This window comes from Pristis pectinata, chromosome 15 (genome assembly GCF_009764475.1).
Source record: "Pristis pectinata isolate sPriPec2 chromosome 15, sPriPec2.1.pri, whole genome shotgun sequence".
Taxonomy (NCBI): Eukaryota; Metazoa; Chordata; class Chondrichthyes; order Rhinopristiformes; family Pristidae; genus Pristis; species Pristis pectinata.
In genome coordinates, this window is record NC_067419.1 from 13,778,387 (window position 1) to 13,797,451 (window position 19,065).

The 19,065-nt window shown below is 41.9% G+C and overlaps 1 protein-coding gene across 7 annotated transcripts in view; it reads left to right on the top strand.

The window, feature by feature from the left end:
• cadps2 (Ca++-dependent secretion activator 2) overlaps window positions 1-19,065 on the top strand; it is a 537,859-nt gene that overhangs the window by 166,389 nt on the left and 352,405 nt on the right. For all 7 annotated transcript variants that reach the window (XM_052030087.1, XM_052030089.1, XM_052030090.1 and 4 more), the window contains exon 3: window positions 13,525-13,857. In XM_052030087.1, coding sequence (XP_051886047.1) covers window positions 13,525-13,857 — 333 coding nt within the window. The remainder of the gene's footprint in view (window positions 1-13,524; window positions 13,858-19,065) is intronic.

Genomic DNA, 19,065 nt, shown 5'->3' on the forward strand with positions numbered 1-19,065 from the left:
CCCTTTAAGAAAGCCCTCAATGTAGATTAAATGTGGGGTTAATTGGCTGCTGTAAATTATCTCTGTTGTGCAGGTGAATGGTAGAATCTGGGAAGGAGTTGATAGGAATGTGGGGAGAATAAAATGGGTTAGGGTAGGATTAGTGTAAAAATGGGTGAGTGAGGACTCTGGGCCTGAATATGTGCTGTATCTCTCTACGACATTGACTCTTTGATTTAAACAAGGCAAAGCCAGCTTTCCTGTTAATTGGTTAAGTAAATTCTCATTATAGAACTGTAACTACCTCTAATGGAATTACTCTCAGATTAACTGGAAAGAGTATTCTTGTGTTCCATAACTTAGAAACTTTTGGATTTAGCTGACATGTCCATTGAAAGATTTAAAAAATCTTTAATATTGTGGTTTTAGTAGGCGTTTGAAGAAAATAATATTGATACTCATATTATGCAATTGCTGCCAGTATAAAATTTGTGTTACTGCCTCAAGTAAGATAGCAGAGAGTAGATTTTGCCCCATTAAGTGTTTAGATTAATAACAAGAGATGTAATGGCAGTTCTATTGTGAGCAATACGTTATGCATAGAAACTAGCAGTATTTGCGCACGCTTGGGAACACTCTCTTTTATTGTTGAAACTAGGGTTCGATGCTCCCACTTGCCACTCACCTCCCCCATTCCCCCAAATTTCTGGCTCTGGACTGCCAATCTCCTGGCCTCAGATGGTCACAGATCCAAACGACAAACCCAGAGCTTCAGGAAGACATCCAACCTTGTAACTGTTATTTGGGTGGGCCAGAACAATCCTTGCCCACAAGATCTCTTTGTAAGCCTTTGATAGCCAGCAAAGTCCCAATCCCTGATTTGCTATCGTCAAAGTGGCTGAACTTTTAAGTATGTGGTATTCTATTTTAAGTAATAAAATTAACTAAAAGCAGTTGAAGACATTTGAAACAATTAAATCTGATGCAAGATACAAATAATTAAAAACAGTGCAACTGTATTTTCTTCCCTGCAACCTACAACCAATTTTCTAATGACAGACTTGCGGACAGTGCATTAGGTCTAACCCAGCATAGGACTCGTGAGCAGATCTCCCAACTGTAAGTGCTGTAAAGTGGACATGACATTACACCATTGAAGTGAAACAGCATCAGCTGGACTTGCTACAACCACCAACAAGACTAAACATTGAACTTCTGCTCAGCAGCCACCATCCCTCTTTCACGCATCTCTTATTTGTATTTGTTAAGGGGAGACCCACCCTATTTAAGTGTGAAGTAACACGTGAGTATCTATTAGCAAACTGGAGTTGCCTCTAGGTATTTGTGAATGTCACAAAACCACTTCTATGATCTAACTATGTAAGATTCATATATTTGCGTGTGGTTGCTGTGTGACACAAGTGAACTATTGCTCATGTGGTTAACTGAAGTATATCTGAGTACTATATTGTATTCTGTGAACCATGCATTATCAAGCTATCCAGATCTTGTAGCTGACAATGATCTAGCCAGGAGTCACTGATAATGACACTCCCATAAAACCCTTATCACTTTGAACATTAAAGGGGCAAACTAATTAGTGTTGCCTAGTTACCCAAAAGGATAAGAACCGATTTTTCAGGAATAATTGGTGGGCTGCCTGTTATTTTTTTTCCAAAGCAGCAGCTGTATCTTACACAGAGCGGGTTATCCTGCCATAAAAATCATCCCTTTCTACCTCTGTCACATTATTTTTCTGTCTGTTTCCACATCACCATTCAGCTGCAGCGTTTTGCTCATTGTCAGTGAAGTGTTTTAACCCCAGTAACCGCGTTCCTCACGTAGTCAGCTTGACAATAGCCGGTGCATTCTCAGCCACATTTTCAGGTGGCAGTCTCCTTTACTGAGTTTGCTGATGGCCTCTGGAGTTTTGCAGCCTCGAGGAAAAAATTGACTAATATTCAGAATGCCAGCTGTTTTGTGACAATTAGCACCTAAGCGTATAACATGATTTACCTGTTCCATCAGCTCTGTGATAGTAACTGACAGTTTAATTCAAAACAAGGAAGAGGCTTCCTGAAACGGGTGCCCAGTGAAGTTTTAAAGACACAACGTTTATTATTAGTTGTTGTCCTGTGCTTGTGGGCAGTATTGTCCCCGACAGAGATCTTCCTCCAGGAACCGAAGCGCAGCTGCAGCGTGTTAGAGGAAATATTGGACGAAGCCATTGCAAATCGGCTTGTCTGTGACACTTAGCATCAAGCTGGCATTTGAGTTGCAACTGATGCTGTAAAGTGGCAGTTGACATTTTGTACTTGCAGTATTGTCATTGTGGTTATTAAGCCTAGCCGTATCAATGTAGCACAGGGAGGAAAAGCATCCTTGTGCCTGTGATTTCATGTTGTTTCAAACCACTGGGTCTCAGCCACCATCTCTAATTATAATTGTTCTGATAACCAGCAAGCTATCAGCACTGTTTACACCTCCAAACATTCCTGAGGTTCTACTTGCATCCCACTTTTTTTAAATCTGTACTCCTTCAACTGCAAGAATTGCCAAATGCTTATACCCTCATACCTTGGCCTCATACTGTTGAACTTGCTGATCTCAAATCATGGGGTCAGAGCCTTTGTGTTAACTGGCTTTTAAACTACAGCCATTTCAAGCAACAGGTGAGTTTTATAGCACATTAATGAGCTGGTACTCTCACCTGTGTAAGCTGGTGTATCATGAACTGCTTATTGCTTCAGGACCCGTCCATCTACGTCTCAAGAACCAGTAGCCAACTGTTGAGACACAGAGAGCAGACAGGGTCTGCCACTAGCACTGGGTTTTCTCAACTGTTGAGCCATTATCTTCATTTATCTATGCTGTTGCTGTGTTAGTGAATTTTCTGACACAAACTGAGCAAATGGCTCATTAGCTGTTTGAGAAGTGTTAAGAGAATATTATCGCCGACGTGTTGTGATAGGCTGCTATCTGACTGAGAGCAGTGCACTGTAGCAGTTTTGTAAATGGGTTGTAAATTGTGACCACAAGCAAATACTTGAGACTTTTAATTTGGATTTATGGAAAATGTGTCTTGTGTGGACGACTACTTCAACCAGGTAAACATTATTGGGATTGAAAAATGGATCCTCTTCACTTCTGTGACTGTCCACGTCAGATGGAGTATGGCCAAAGGGAGTGTAAAGCTCCCAGCTGTTTTGCCCAAAACTATGACTAAAATCAAGGCTTGGATGAGGGCTTCCAACTGGGCTGACGCAGTGGGAATAATCTCACCCTTTATATGAGTCTTTTCAGTGGCAACTCTAAGTAGTATTGCTTTTACAATTCGAAACCTTGTGTCTGCAGCTCTGAGTATGATAACTAAATATTCCAGGGGAAATTTGATTTTCAGACTTCCTGAGAAGTGTATGCTCAACAGATTTTAATGCATGTGCAGACTGACAGACACATTCCTTTAGTTGCAGTATCTGGCATGAAATCTTGATTCTGCTGGCAATGACACCTAAAATGAATAATTAGTATTGATTCCTTTCCTAATTAACATGAATTCCAAGTGAAAGAAACTATGAAAGAAAAGGTTATCAAGAACTTTACCTTTAAGATCGCATTAGCCCCCCTCTCCCCAGCAATAGAAAACATAGAAACCCTACAGCACAATTCAGGCCCTTCAGCCCACAAAGCTGTGCCGAACTTGGTCCTACCCTAGAAATTACTAGGCTTACCCATAGCCCTCTTATTTTTCTCAGCTCCATGTACCTATCCAACAGTCTCTTAAAAGACGCTATTGTATCCACCTCCACCACCGTTGCTGGCAGCCCATTCCGTGCACTCACCACTCTCTGAGTTAAAAACTTACCCCTGACATCTCCTCTATACCTACTCACCAGCACCTTAAACCTATGTCCTCTTGTGGCCACCATTTCAGCCCTGGGGAAAAGCCTCTGAATATCTACCCGATCAATACCTCTCATCATCTTATATACCTCTATCAGGTCACCCCTCATCCTCCGATGCTCCGAGTTCCCTCAACCTGCTTTCATAAGGCATGCTCCGCATTCCCGGCAGCATCCTTGTAAATCTCCTCTGCACCCTTTCTATGGCTTCCACATCCTTCCTGTAGTGAGGTGACAAGAACTGAGCACAGTACTCCAAGTGGGGTCTGACCAGGGACCTATATAGCTGCAACAGTACCTTTCGGCTCCTAAATTCAATTCCCCGATTGATGAAGGACAATACACCATATGCCTTCTTAACCACAGAGTCAACCTGCACAGCCGCTTTGCGTGTCCTATGGACTCGGACCCCAAGATCCCACTGATCCTCCTCACTGCCAAGAGTCCTACCATTAAGACTACATTCTGCCATCATATTTGACCTACCATTGCAGAAATTAATTCAAGTACCATTCTACTTGCAGAAATACCATTCAAAGCCTGCTGCAAAATTATTTTTTTTCCAGATAAAGTATTCAGCATTCAGTAATCTCAGTGATTTTAGAATGCCTTAATTATTTTGGCTCATTAAAATGAAATGCATTTTGCTTCCTTGTCCATTGATCTTATCAGATGCTGCAGAGATTGGGTGACGTATTGTAAAGTTGAAAGACAAGGCTCAGGAAGAATTGGCACAGAGGACCAAGTGTGGGTTATTTCAGGATCCCTTCATGTGATAAATTAATCAGTTATCATATGGCAAATGGAGTCTTTTTTTGTATTAAAACAAACATAACATCTTACGAACATTTGAAATGGGGACAGGAGCAGGGTACGTGTCTCCTTCCATCTGCTCCTACATTCATCACAGCTGCAGTAACTTCCTGCTCAACCACATGACTCTAGCTCAAAGATCCATGTCAGCCTTGAATATATTTAATGACTCAGCATCCGCAACTCCCTACATCGAGAATCCTAAAGATTCAGGACCTTCAAATTCCTCCAGGTCTCAGTTTTGAAGTGGTCAGCACCTTATCCTGGTTCTAGATTACCCCTAGTTCTAGATTTCTCCACCTGGGAAAACATGCTCACTACATCAATCCTACCAAGCCAGCTCAGAATTCTGGTTCAGTGAGATTTCTGTAATTCATCTAAACTCCAGAAAGCATAGGCCCTGTTCAATCTTTCCTCAACTCTGCAGGACTGATCTTGTACATCTTCCCCCATCACCTCTGAACGAACATATCCTTCCATGAAGACTGCTACACGCAACGCTGCAGGTGTGGTCTCATCAAAGTTCTGCACTGTTGTCACAATACTTCCTTCCTATCGTCCTCTGCCTCCTTGTAGCGAAGGTTAACATTCCATTCACCTTCCTAATTACTTGTTTGACCTGTCTGTTAACACAGAAGTTCAATAGCCTCACCCCTTTTAATGATAATTTACTTCCCTATTCTTAGTTGAAGGACTGACTGGCTCTTTGGCTGGAAAGCCATGGGAAATAGTAGCCTGGAGCAGAGGAGGGAAAGCGGGGATATCATAGAGGTGGGTGAAGTTCATAGGGGGAATAGATTGGAATTGGCAGCGGGGTGGTGGGGTAGCAATACTGCAAGAATCTGCAAAGATATTAATTCACAATTCACTGTACATGAAAAGTTTCTCTGAAGAAAACACTCATAGCCCATGACCCATGCTGTAATTCCACTTAACTTGTGGGCTGACCCCTTCTTTCTTGTTTTCACCTGCAGGGTTTCCTGAGCTATAAAAAGCCAGCTGACATTTGTTAAAGTTTAAAAAAAACATGCAATACTTGATGCAATATTGATAAATTTCTTTGTCAAATATTTATTTTCCACCTGCCCCAAATCTAACTGTGATTTTGGGATTTATAATTTATCTCCATGGTTTTCAAGGTCACAGTGGTCAACCAACAAGTTGTTTAGTTCCTAAATCTTGCTTTTGCTGGGAGCAGCTGGTGGATCTAACAGGGCAATGCAGGAAGCCAACAGAAAATCACATTTGGTAGGCAGGAACGTCATATTTACCAGGAGATGGGAATCCAGAGCTTGCTAAATTTGTTGTGTAGCCTATTCACATGCTGACTTGGATGTTAGTTCAATAATTTAAATGGAAAAATACACGAGAGCACTGTGACTGAGAGCGACCTCTTTTGCGTGCAGCCTTTAGAATTGTACTCAAAACCTAGAGAGTTGCAAAACAACAGTGTGATGCCATGATTTCAAAAGGGAACCGTCTTCTAAAGATGACTCATGTACTGCAAAGCTTTCATTTTAAAGGGATCACTTTCAGAGTGCTTTACAGAGAGGGTGTGGGCAGCAACAATACTTCAGCCAGTGGATCCAGGGCATTCATCTCCCTGTTGGAGGGAAAATCGAATTTAATGTAAAGAACTAATGAGCTCTTGAACAAAAAATAGAACGCTGGAAGAACTCAGTGGGTCAAGCAACATCTGTGGAGGCAAAAGATGTAAGTCAGTGTTTCAGGTCGAGACTCTGCTTCAGGACTGATTCCAATATCTGCAGTATTTTTGTCTTCAAACTCATGAGCTCTGTTTAACCACAGAAAGCACTTCCCAGTTGCTGGATATCTCATCAAAACAAGGTTGAGAATTCATGATCTCCCTGCCACTACTCATCTACAGATTCTGTTAAAACTGTATTTCAAATGGGTATTGAATGTTACAGTACAGAAGGAGGTTAGTCAGCCCATAATGCAGGTACTGGCTAGTTGACAGAGATGTATGTTAGTGCCTTTGGCTTGTTCTTTCCCCCATGGAGCTATAAATTTCTGCCTTCAATTGAAAGGAGTTACTGAATAGATTCCTACATTTTTTTTGTCCCCAACTGCACTTTATTCATAAAAATTGCAAATTAATATCATTACAGAATCACTGTTACATAATAAGCAATTAGAGACTGAGCTTATTGCAAATTTGATTGACCAATATATTCCTGCTGGAATGTTTGTCATTTAATTTACCACTCCAACTTCATTACTACAATTTATATTTTTTTTCTGTTTTATTATTTGCTTGATTTTAAAAAAATATATAAGATTAGTTACCTACTTTTAGGCTCCAACAGAATGATACTGTCCAGCATATTTGAAAGAAAATCAAATTACACGTTCCTTCAATTAGACGACATGCACTCAGTTTATTAACTGTTGTCTATGTGAGAATCGCAGAACATAAACTTAATTTTTGGGCCATTTTTCAACTAGCACAGTTTTTGATGCATCACTTATGCACTGCTTGAGTTTAAGAGCATCATCCCCTACCAAAGCTAATGGATAAATTGGCCACTATAAATTGTCCCCAGTGCAGGTGAGTGACAGGAGAATCATGGGGGATTTGATGGACAGGTGAGAGAGGATAGGTTACAGGAGGAGTGGGACTGATGGGAGTACTCCAAGAGCCAGCATCGATTCATTGGACCGAATGGCTGCCTCCTATGTCAGAAGAAAATATAAAAATATCCCCCTGAATCGGTATCTCTGCATTTGGATTCTAAATGAAACCCGTGTTTTTGTCCTGTTGGATTACTGTTACTCCTACCTCGCACAACAAAAACTGCAACTGACATTAAATAGGGTTAAATATGGGTAATGTGATTCAGCAAGGATCAATTTGATGACTAACCCAACCGTCACTGATCAAGTGTCAACCCAGTCCTCGGATTAAAGGCCCTTTTTGCTTTTTTTTTATAAAGTGGGTTTTCATCCACAGGCATGAAATTTATGTCAATAAAGTGGTTGACTTTTTGAGCTGGATGAGGTTATCATATTCTTCTGTGGGTGGCAGCAGGCAGGCAGAGCAACTGCAGTGCCAGCTCAGTCAGTGAGACCAAGCACAGAATAGACGACCACTTTGTCGAACCCCTGTGCTCCGTCCGTCATGGCCATTTGGAGCTCCCAGCTGCCAGCCATTTTAATCCCCCTCCCCATTCCGACCCCGGCCCGTCTGACCTCTGCCTCCTCCGCTGCCAGGGTGAAGGCTAAACGAGAACTAGAGGAGCAGTGTTCCGCCAGGGTAGTCTACAACCCAACGGCGTGAACGTCGAATTCTCCTATTTCAGGTAACCTGCTCCCTCTTTGTGCCCTTTCTCTCTCCTCCTGATCAACCCAATTTCTCTTACACCCACCCCAGCCCCCATCACCACATTTTTTTCCACTTTCTTTCACCTTGTCCACCTACTCCGTCAGCCCATCACCCACACACTCCTCCCACTGGGTCCCCGCCCCCGTTGTTCCCATCTGCCCTCCCCACCTTCCTTTATTTGGTTCCATGCTCCACCTATCAAACGCCATCATCTGCAGCACTCTGTTGCCCTCCCACCCATCACCTCCCAGCCTCTTGTTGCTGTTTCCACTCTTCTGTCCCCCATCTGCCGATCACCCCTCCTCACCTGGATCCACTTACCACTTGCCAGCTCTTGCTCCATCCCTTCCCCTCACCACTTTATACTGGCTACCTCTCCTCTATTTTTCAGTCCAGATGAAGAGTCTCAACCCAAAATGTTGACTGTCCATTTCCCTCCACAGATGCTGCCTGAGCCAACAAAATTATTGAACTATGCAAAAAAAAATCTATTCCCATAAGTTTAAAAGTTTTAATTGCATGTTTTGCACTTGATATCCAAACCCACAAAGGTGGTGCAGGAGGGTGGTGACTTGTTGCAAGCTGCTCTCTGCAAATCTGCTCATTACTTCTATTACAGTCATTCTCTTCCTCAGTGCGCTGTTGTAATGGATTATCTGTATGGGCGGTCTGCAAGACAAGTTTTTCATGGTACCTCAGTGCATGTGACAATAATAAACCAATTTACCAATTACTGGAGTTATTATTAGAAGACAGCTTGTAATGCAAAGTCGTACCCATAGAAATTAGTCACTGCAATGTAAGAGTAATTCTTTTTGTGAAATACTGAATTTTCTTTTTATTTAGGCATTACACAAATTCAAGCATTAACAAAAAACAGTTTGCCTCTGAAAACAAAGTTAAAATTGAATCTTGGTGTGGGTGGTTAAGTTATAAAGGCTGAATTTGTTGGATTTATTTCAGCCTATGATACTGCACTAGGAACAGGTAGTTGGACTAATTTAAACAGGCAAGTTATATTTGCTAATGAGAAGGACAACAATTGTGTTTAATTTTCATTATACCAGCACACACTGAAAATAGCCACGTCCCTCATGAAAGTAATTTGTTTTCCTGTTGTGCTTTTGAAGGGAAATTGTGGTCCTGGGTTATAAATGTAGAATATTACAGGAGTCCTCAGTTTGAGAATATCCATCTATTTCCTATATTGTCCACCCTACAGGCTGGGTGATTTTGTGCTCTTCAGGCACAGCTATTTCACTGGTCTGCTTGCATTTGCTACTGAAGTGTTGCCAGGGAAACACCATGTGCCGGGAAGCAGCCGGGCATGAAATCCTTTGAACTATAATGGTGGGACCAGGATTGATCCAGGCAGGACCCCACTGGAAGGGAGATTTAATGCTACTGCTCAGAATGGTGGAGAGAAAATACTTCTTAAATAAGCATGTCTGTTATGTCGTAAATACACATTAGTGTCTGGGGAGAATAGATTTCCCTTTTAATAGGCAGAGGGTGTTGAACGTTGTGATAACAACTGAGCTCAGAATGGAGAAATGTTTTTGCCCCTTATCACCTCGATGTGTCTGCAGGCATTGAAATGGATGAATATATACAGCACTTAATACAGCAAGCCTTGAGGAAGAGTTCTGAATGGTATGTGCTTGTTCAGACTTAATGGCAATGGCCTGTGGAAATATCTTTCCCTTTTTTAAAACTAGCTATCATTATTTTAATAATATTTGAACAGCCAGAATTCAAAATATCTCAAACGTTTCACACAGTGAACTACTTATGAAGTACAGTAACTTATTATACAGGCTATTTTTCATATAACAGTCTGATAGTGATATAGAAGCTAGGATAATTTGCTACTCAGTCTGAGTTATTAAAATTAGGCTATTGAATCAAGTAATTATCACCATCCTACTGGCTGCCTAATGTCTTATAAGGAAGTTAACTGTCATTACACTTGCACAATGTATAACAAAAATATATTTTTAAAAAATCCTGTTTACAGAACCTTGCATTTTTTATGATTTTTGATCCAGCTTTCTTCATTGAGTCATGCTCATCTGTCCAGCATGGCACAGCAGCTAATTTGTCAGACTAGTTACCCAGAGACCCAAGTTCAAATCCCACCATGACGTGTGGAATTTTAAAAGGAACTAGCCATTAGTAATGACCACAAAACTACCAGTGTTTTGTGAAAAAACAATCTGTTTCATGAGTGCCCTTCACCGGGGGAAATCTGCTATTCTTAACCAATCTAGCCTGTACAGAGCCACCAATGTGGTTGACTCTTATGACAAGCCACTTATGATAATACCATGACCCTACGTTGAAAAAGGGAAAGGAAAAAACTGAATGGACCCCTGCAGTCAACCAAGGCAAGGGCTTCCCTGCAAACAGCTTGGGACCGGTGTCAAAATTGAATTAGCTGTCAAAGAACAGAGAACAGCGCAGGAACAGACCCTTCGGCCCACGATGTGTGTGCTGAACATGATGCCAAATTAAAGAAAATCTCTTCTGCTTGCACATGATCCATATCCCTGCATCCCCTGCATATTCATGTGTCTATCTGAAAGCCACTTAAATGCCACTGTTGTATCTGCTTCCATGCTACACCTGGAAGCCCGTTCCAGGCACCCTTAACTCTCTGTCTACAAAAAAAAATTTGCCCTGCACATCTCTTTTAAACTTTTCCCCTGTCACCTCAAACGCACGTCCTCTAGTATTTGACATTTTTACTCTGCAACACAGATTCTGACTGTCTACTCTATCTATGCCTCTCATAATTTTATAAACTTCTATCAGGTCTCCCCTCAGCCTCCAAGGCTCCAGAGAAAACAGCCCAAGTCTGTCCAACTTCTTCTGGCTCATACCTTCTAATCCAGGTAGCATCCTGGTAAGCCTCTTCTGTATCTTTTCCAAAGCCTCCATATCCTTCCTGTAATGGAGTGACCAGAATTGCACACAGTACTCCAAGTGCAGCCTAACCAAAGTTTTATACAACTGCAACATGAATTTCTTACTCTTATACTCAATGCCCCGACCATTGAAGGCAAGCATGTCACACTACAGACTAGTCAAGTAACAGCCTGATGTAAGCATATTCACAGAATCATACCTTGTGGACAACCTGCTTAAATTTCTCTGTCACAATCCCTGGGTGCATCCTGTCCCATTGGCAGAACAGGTCCACCAAACGTGGCACTCATTGGTATATAAATAGACCTGGAAACCCTCAGTATTGACTCACGTCCCATGACAACTAATGGTACCAGGTCAGACATGGATATGTCAATCTCCTCTTCCCTCAGCCTACTGTCCTCCCTCAGCCAGTGAACCAATGCTCCTCCATGTTCAACAACACTTTGGAAAAGCATTGCAAGTAAGTGGGGAACTTCAAGGTGCATCACCAGGATTGGCTTGGTAATGCCACCACTTAATGGCTCCTAAAGGACAGAGCTGCCAGGTTGGGAACCAAGATGAAGGATGAACCTACTTGACCTCGTTCTCACTGATCTACCCTTAGCAGATGCATCCATCCACAATTGGATTGATAGGAGTGACCACCGCAAAGTCCTCGTGGAGACAGAGTCTTGTCTTCACACTGAGAGCGTCCTTTATTGTGATGTATGCTGAATGGGGTGCATTCAGAACATATCTGGTTAATCTGGACATCCATAAGATGCCTTGGACCATTGTCTTTAGCTGAAACCCTGGTTCAATATAGAATGAATGGCAAGCTGGGAGCAGTGGCAGGTTGATCTAATCTGTTGAAGCTACAACACAGGAATTCCACATCTGTTAAACAGTAAAAGGGGCATGCAGTGGTGCGGCCGACAGGTGAGTGCATAAGGCAAGGCTGAAACGTTGCCACCAGGTTCAGGCAGAGGTGCCAAGTGGATGATTGATCTGTTTTTCTTCCTGAGATCCCCACCGTGATGGAAGCCAGTCTTCAGCCAAATTGATTCACTCCACATGGTATCAAGAAACAGTGAATGCAGCAGAGGCTATGGGAACAGACAGCATTGCGGCTGTAGCACTAAAGGCTCCTGCTTCAGAGCTGATCCTGCTGCAGCTAAACTGTTACGTTTCAGTTACAACACAGGCAGGCACCTGGCAGTGTTCAAAATTGCTCATTTTATCCTGTTCACAAAAGCAAAGACAATTTGGATAATTATGACCCAGTCTACCCTCAACCATGAGCACAATGATTGAAGGTATTATCAACAGTGCTATCCTGTGTTACCCACTCATCGGTGACCTGTTCCCAAATAGGGGTTTTGCCAGCTCCAGACCTCATCACGGCCTTGGACCAAACAGCTGAACTGAGGGTGATATTTCTCGACATTGAGGCTGCATTTGACTGAATGTGGCATCAGGGTGTAATGATAAAACTGATGTCAAAGGGCATCAAGGGGAAAATGCTCGAAAGTTGGGGTCATACCTCACGCAAAGGAAAATAGTTGTAGTCAATCATTCCAGATCCAGGACATCAGTGCAGGAATTCCTCAGGGCAGTGTCCTGGACCCAACCATCATCTTCTGCATCATCAATGGCCTTCCATTGTAAAATTATCCCTGAATCTTTAATCTTATGTTGCATGAATGTTATACTTCTCATAAAATTTGATCCCTCAGTTTTTCTTCCTCAGGAGGAAGAAAAAAGGTTCAAATGTTGGAAATCTGTAAATGGATAGCAAGCCTACCAGCAATAGTTAGAAGGAAAAAACAAGTTCAGTTTTCGTAAAAAGCACATGCCATTTATCAATTGAAAGAGAAGGAACAAGGTGGAAAGAAACATTTCTTCTAGTCAAATGTGAAGTTAATGAAAAGTACTTTTAAAGCTTTTCCTTTTATGTCCTGACTTATCTATTTTCATTCTCCTATGCTATTGATTTTAAAGTCGAAATAGATCCCTAAGGTGAATGGTAACTCTGATATAGGAATGACCACAATCCATAATGACTGGGAAAGCCTTAAGTAATGTATTCAGGATTATGAAGAGAAAAATTTATTTGATTGTAACTACTGGAATTAATCATTGGATCCTACCCTGTGCTTGACGAATGATGGAATATCATGTTCAAACCTTATTTTAGATTTAAGCTTCGTGAAAAGAATTTGAACTCACTACCTAACACGTGGTAAAGTCTTTTGTTTTTACACTTCACTACTTCCACCAACTCTACTTTGAAAGCGATACACCCTCTGCTCTCTGCCCAGTTGTGTGGAAGGGTTCCTGAAATAATAACTGGTTTCTTTCTCCACAGATGCTGCTTGACTGGCTGAGTTCTCCTGGCATTTCTGTTTCAGGTTCCTGCATTTTCTGTTTTTTTCCCCTATGCCAGATGATTGGCTGAAATGGATGGGAAGAGGCTGATATGGATCACAAAACACAAACTTGTGAATTAGCATTTAAGCCACATGTTACTGGTTTCCAATTTACCAGCATTTTCCCTTTGTTTTCATAAACCAGATTTTTCTCAGAAGTGATCGTGTGTCCAGGATGGTTAACAGTGGAGGGTGCTCGGCAAACGATTTTCGAGACGTCTTCAAAAAGAATATCGAGAAACGGGTTCGCAGTTTGCCAGAAATCGATGGGCTTAGCAAGGAGACCGTGCTCAGTTCCTGGATGGCCAAATTTGATGCGATTTACAGAGGGGAAGAGGATTTGCGCAGTAAGCCTGCCCGGATGCCCTTAAGTGCAGTGTCTGAGCTTATTCTTAGCAAGGAACAATTGTATGAAATGTTCCAGCAGATCCTTGGGATTAAGAAAATTGAACACCAGTTGCTTTATAATGCCTGCCAGGTAAGTGGCTAAATCAGGTTTTCATACTGATCTTAAAATACTTAGCAGTAAATTTATACCACAGAGGAATGCAATCCAGATCATGTATGCCATGTAATATCTGTCATAATAGTAACTGATACACCACAATAGTTTATAATGGGTTTTGTTTCAGTGTATAGTTTTTAAAGTGCATCAGCCAGAATGTTCATTGTGAAATTCTTTAAGATGTGGTTAAATTAAAGGAAGGATTCCTATCTACGCAGCCCTTCAGGACTCGAGATCCTAAATGACTTGCAGCCAATTAAATAATTTTGAAGTGTTGCTGGGTTGAATCTTTGGCTGTAGAGCCCTGGGGAGGAGGCATATATGGGTCTGTGAAACCCCTACATATGGGCAAGGAAGGTTACACCAGCTGGGAGTTGGTACAAGGAAGAGTTTGTATATCGAATAACAGATACCCAGGATGGAATTGTAGGCTGGAATCTAGCCAAGGGGTTTCGGAGTTGTATAAAGAATAACTGATAGCTGGTAGGGGCTGGAATCTAATCAAGGGGTTTGGTGGTTTCTATGTAGAATGGTGCGTGAGTGGTTTTGAATGTCCACATCCATGTGAATGGAAAGTCTGTAGAGCATAGCTGGATCTCCAATTGCCTTGGACCTCCTCGCCATTGGACCAAGTAGCTTGTTCTGTCAAGTCTCTATGGTAAAGGCCATTTCACATTTAATAATAGAGAAATATGCACAAGTGTTTTCCACTACTCAGAACATCCTTGACCCCAGGGACTGCCTGAGAAGAGAAGAGAAGAAAAGAATCTCTGCACAGCAAGGCCTTGCAAGTACTAAATATTTAAATGTTTAAATAGTTTATCATCACTGCTGGTTGAAAAATAAATATAGGTCGGGGCAAGAGGTGAAGTCCTCAACTCTCCTTCAAGGCAGCGCTTGAGGAATCTGTTATTCTCAGCTAAGAGGACAGATGTGAGCTGGGTTTCCCGTCCTATCTTCAAAGTGGGACAACTGTGGAATGCTTAATTGCACTGCATTGAACTTCCCTGCCAACAGTGATTGTTTCCTGGGTCAACTGTAAGGGTGAGGATGGATAGCCAAGGCTTGGATCAGGAGAGTAGCTGTGTTGGCAAAGTATGCACACGGTACTGATTCAGCAGCTGTACTGGTTAGAGTAACCAGGGTTGGTTCTTTGTGTGTGAGGATGCTGCACCTCATTTTGTACATGGGGTGACAGGTTAAGGACTCCAGCGTGGTAGGATTCTTTGAGACGGTGACTTACAGCAAGGGGGCAGCACATTCAGGGCAGCAGCTTCCTTGCAGGGTTTTATTTTCCAGCTTCTCACAGCTGCCTTAACCCTACAGTACCTTCTGCCCTTTCTTCAGTTCAAAAACGTTGACGTTGAGGCAGAACTCCAGGCTCATCTCTCAGGTCAGGTCACAGTGCTCCAGATGTCAGCGTTCTTTGTTTTTCAAAAAGTTTTGTTTTGCCAGCAGTGGTAGTTACAGCAATTTATCACAGGGTGACAGGCTGCTACAGACTGAATTTGAAGTGTTCTGCTTTAGTATCATGTGAGCGTCTCTAACTGTGCCAGTGCAAATTAATTCCACCTCTGACGCTGCTGCGGCCTGTCAGACTGAGGTCACAAACTACAGCGCTGAATTGCAGGCAGTTTCGCACAGTCACACGGGCACTCTTCAATCTCCAGGTGAAGCAGTAAAGTTTAGAAGCAATGAAATATAATTCATTAGGGCTGTGACCATTTAGGGCTGTGATCATTTTTCCTGGCATAGGTAGCATAAGTTTGATTATGACGCCTGGTAAATTGGTAACTGATCAAGGTTCTTGCGGGGGATCAGTCATTCGAACCTGGCAAGGTTACTGAGGTGGGGACGTTACATACAAGGAATTTGTTTAAAAAATTGCAACAAAATTAAGAACATAAAATGCTATGGGAAGCACAAAATGGTCTTGGAATAAATATCTATTTGAAGAGCTGGCAGCCCACAGATTTTAAGGGGCAAATGTCTTCCATCAGTACTCTCATATTTAATATTACCTGGGGATTATATCTTTGATGAAAAGTTTTACATTCTTCTGAGGTAGGATAAGAATTAAGATCACGTATATTCCTATTTTTGCTTCTTTCTCTGTCTCCTTCACACTCTCAGAATGTAATTCATTTAACATCGTCATCGCTAGCTACATAATGATGTCTTAATGAATGAGCACTCACTTCAGCTTTCTTACCTTTCTGCATGAGTTTATTGATTACAGTTTAATTTCTGACTAATTAAAATGTTTTCCATTTTTTTCATCTGTAGGCTACCCAGTTCATTTATCTCAATTAAATTTTCATCTTGCAAATCTTGCTTCTAAGTGGGGAGTCTCCATTAAGACAGTATTAGTATCAAACTGAAAAATGAACTGCTTAGACAATTAATCCACCATCGAAGTAATGGAACCACGTTTATGGGCATGCTATGTTGGCGCCAAAAGCGTGGCGACACTTGCGGGCTGCCCCCAGAACACTCTACGCAAAAGATGCATTTCGCTGTGTGCTTCGATGTTCATATGACTAATAAAGGTATCTTATGACAGTGATCTCTGCAAGAGTATCAAGGGGTAAAACAGAAATTGCAGGAAAAACTCAGCAGGTGAGGCAGCATTTGGGGGAAGAGAAATGGCCAACATTTTGAGTCTAAGACCCTTCATCTGACCTGCTGAGTTTTTCCAGCATTTTCTGTTTCAATTTCATATTTCCGGCATCTGCAGTTTCTCTTTTGGATTTTCATCTACTTCCCTACTCTGATTACAGGATGTAAATATCTGCTCCTTCTGTGTCACCATTACTGATGTGCAGCACAAATGCTGGCCTATTCCCTTCCAATTACAGGATACTTTGTGTCTTCTCCGCATGTCCTTTGCCCTGCATCAAGGAAGCGACATCGGACGGGTCTCAGGGTGACGGTTATAGAAACGCCTGTCCTCTCCAAACCTATTGAATCTTCTATAGCAAATCCACTTCCATGCTTTGCTACTTCTCCATGTACTGTCCCTTGTCCATTCGTGCCATGGGTTGGACTGCACTCCTTTGAAGTGTTGTCACTTCCTGCAGTCTACAACCATGTGGAAAACAGTGCCATCAAACAGCACACTCGCCAATAACTTGCTCACCAATGCCCACTTTGAACTTCCCAGGACCACTTGGCTCTAGACCTCATCACAACCTGGGTCCAAGCTTGGACCAAAGAGTTACATTTCAGAAGGTAGGGAAAAGTGACTGCCTTTGACATCAAAGCATCATTTGATTGAGTGTGGCACCAAGGATCTTGGTAAAACTAAATCCATGAACATCAAGGGAAAAACATTTCAATGACTGGTGTCATACATGAGAATGTAAGAAGTAAGAGCAGGAGTAGGCCATCCAGGCTCTGCCATTTATCAAGATTGTGCCTTATCTTCTACCTCAGCTCCACTTTCCAGCAGGTCCTCAAATCCCTTTGTTCCCTTATTGTTCAGAAGTCTATTGATCTCTGTCTTGAATGAACATAATGACTGAGCCTTCACAGAAACCCAAGGTAGAGAATTACAAAGGTTCACCATCCTCTCAGTGAAGAAACTTCTCCTCATCTTGGTCTTAAATGGCCTACCCCTTATTTAGAAAAAAATGTGCCCACTGATCCCTGACCCCTCAGCCAGGGGAAGCATACTCACCGTATCCAGCCCGTCAAACCTTTTAAGAAATGCATGCGTTTCGATGAGATGTCCTCTCATTCTTCTCAAGTCTGAATAATACAGTCCCAGTCTACTCAATCTATCCTCAAGCCATTCCAGGAGCCAGTCTAGTCTATATTTGCTGCACTCCTTCTATGGCAAGTGCATTCTTTGATAAGTAAAGAGATCAAAATTGCGCACACTGCTTCACCAAGGGTTTGCTATTCCTGTAATAAAACCCTCTTGTAATTAAGGTTAACTTGTCATTTGTCCTCCAAGTCGCTTGCTACACTTGCATATTGGCCTTCAGCGCCTCGCTTAGAAGCACACCTTGGTTACTTTGAACGTCAACACTAATCAATTTCTCACTATTTAATAAATCTGTTTTTCTCCTGCATCCACCTTAGGTGAGTGACCTTGCATTTTTGAATATTATGTTCTATCAGCCATATTTTCACTCACTCAGCTTGTCCATATCCCTTTGAAGCCTCACATAAAAGAAAATGTTTATGGTTCTTTGAGGATAATCAGTCCAGCCCAGGGATTACTGTAGGAATTCATCAGGATCATATCCCCAGCCCAGTTATCTTCATTCCAGCGGGCTCATTGGTGACCTTCCTTCCATCACAAGGTCGGAAGTGGAGATGTTCACTGATGATTGCACAATGTTCCATTCACATCTCTTCAGAAAATGAAACGGTCCATTCCTGGATGCTGCAAGACTTTATCAATATTCAGACATAGGCTGTTAAGTAGCAACTCACATTTGTACCATGCAAGTGTCAGAGAGTGGTGGCCTCAAACAAGAGAGAGATCTGTGAGTGACCTGCTCTTGCTCCTAATTTGTATTTTCATTTGTTTGCAAGCATCCATCTTTCAGGTCTGGGAGTATCCCGAGTCTCTCTGTTAAACTGCGATTTAGGTTAAGGGAACAGATTATGTGAGCAGTAATCTGTGGAGAGAGAAACAGCACTAACCTTTCTGGTTGATGACTTTTCATCAGAACTTGGTCAGAACTTGAGAGTAAAGAAAATTGGATTGATGACGTGTCCTGATGTTTTCTCCCCATCTGGGGCCTGGGAGTCATAATAGGTTAAAGGGAAATGATGGAGCCAATAAATGATAGATAAGATTTACCTGGTTTGATACCCTCAGGAGGAATTAGGAACAGATGGGAAGATGTAGATGGTTTATTGGATTGTAAGTGGCCTGCAGCAGAAATGAATAATCTCTTCACAACCCTAACTCGTTTCTGTTATTTTATTGATGCAGAAGTAACATTTCCATTTGTTTATTGGAAGTCTGTTTTTCCCTGTTGGTGTTATCAAGTGGGGAGCTTGAATTGCTTCTAAAACATTACTTAGATTGCATGTCCTCCCTGAACTTGTTGATGACATTCAGGATCCAGAGACTTGGATACATTACCTAGATTTACCCTTAATATTGAAGAGAAAGCTAAACTTTTGGGACAGCTGTATTTTGGATGAAACATTAAATTGAAA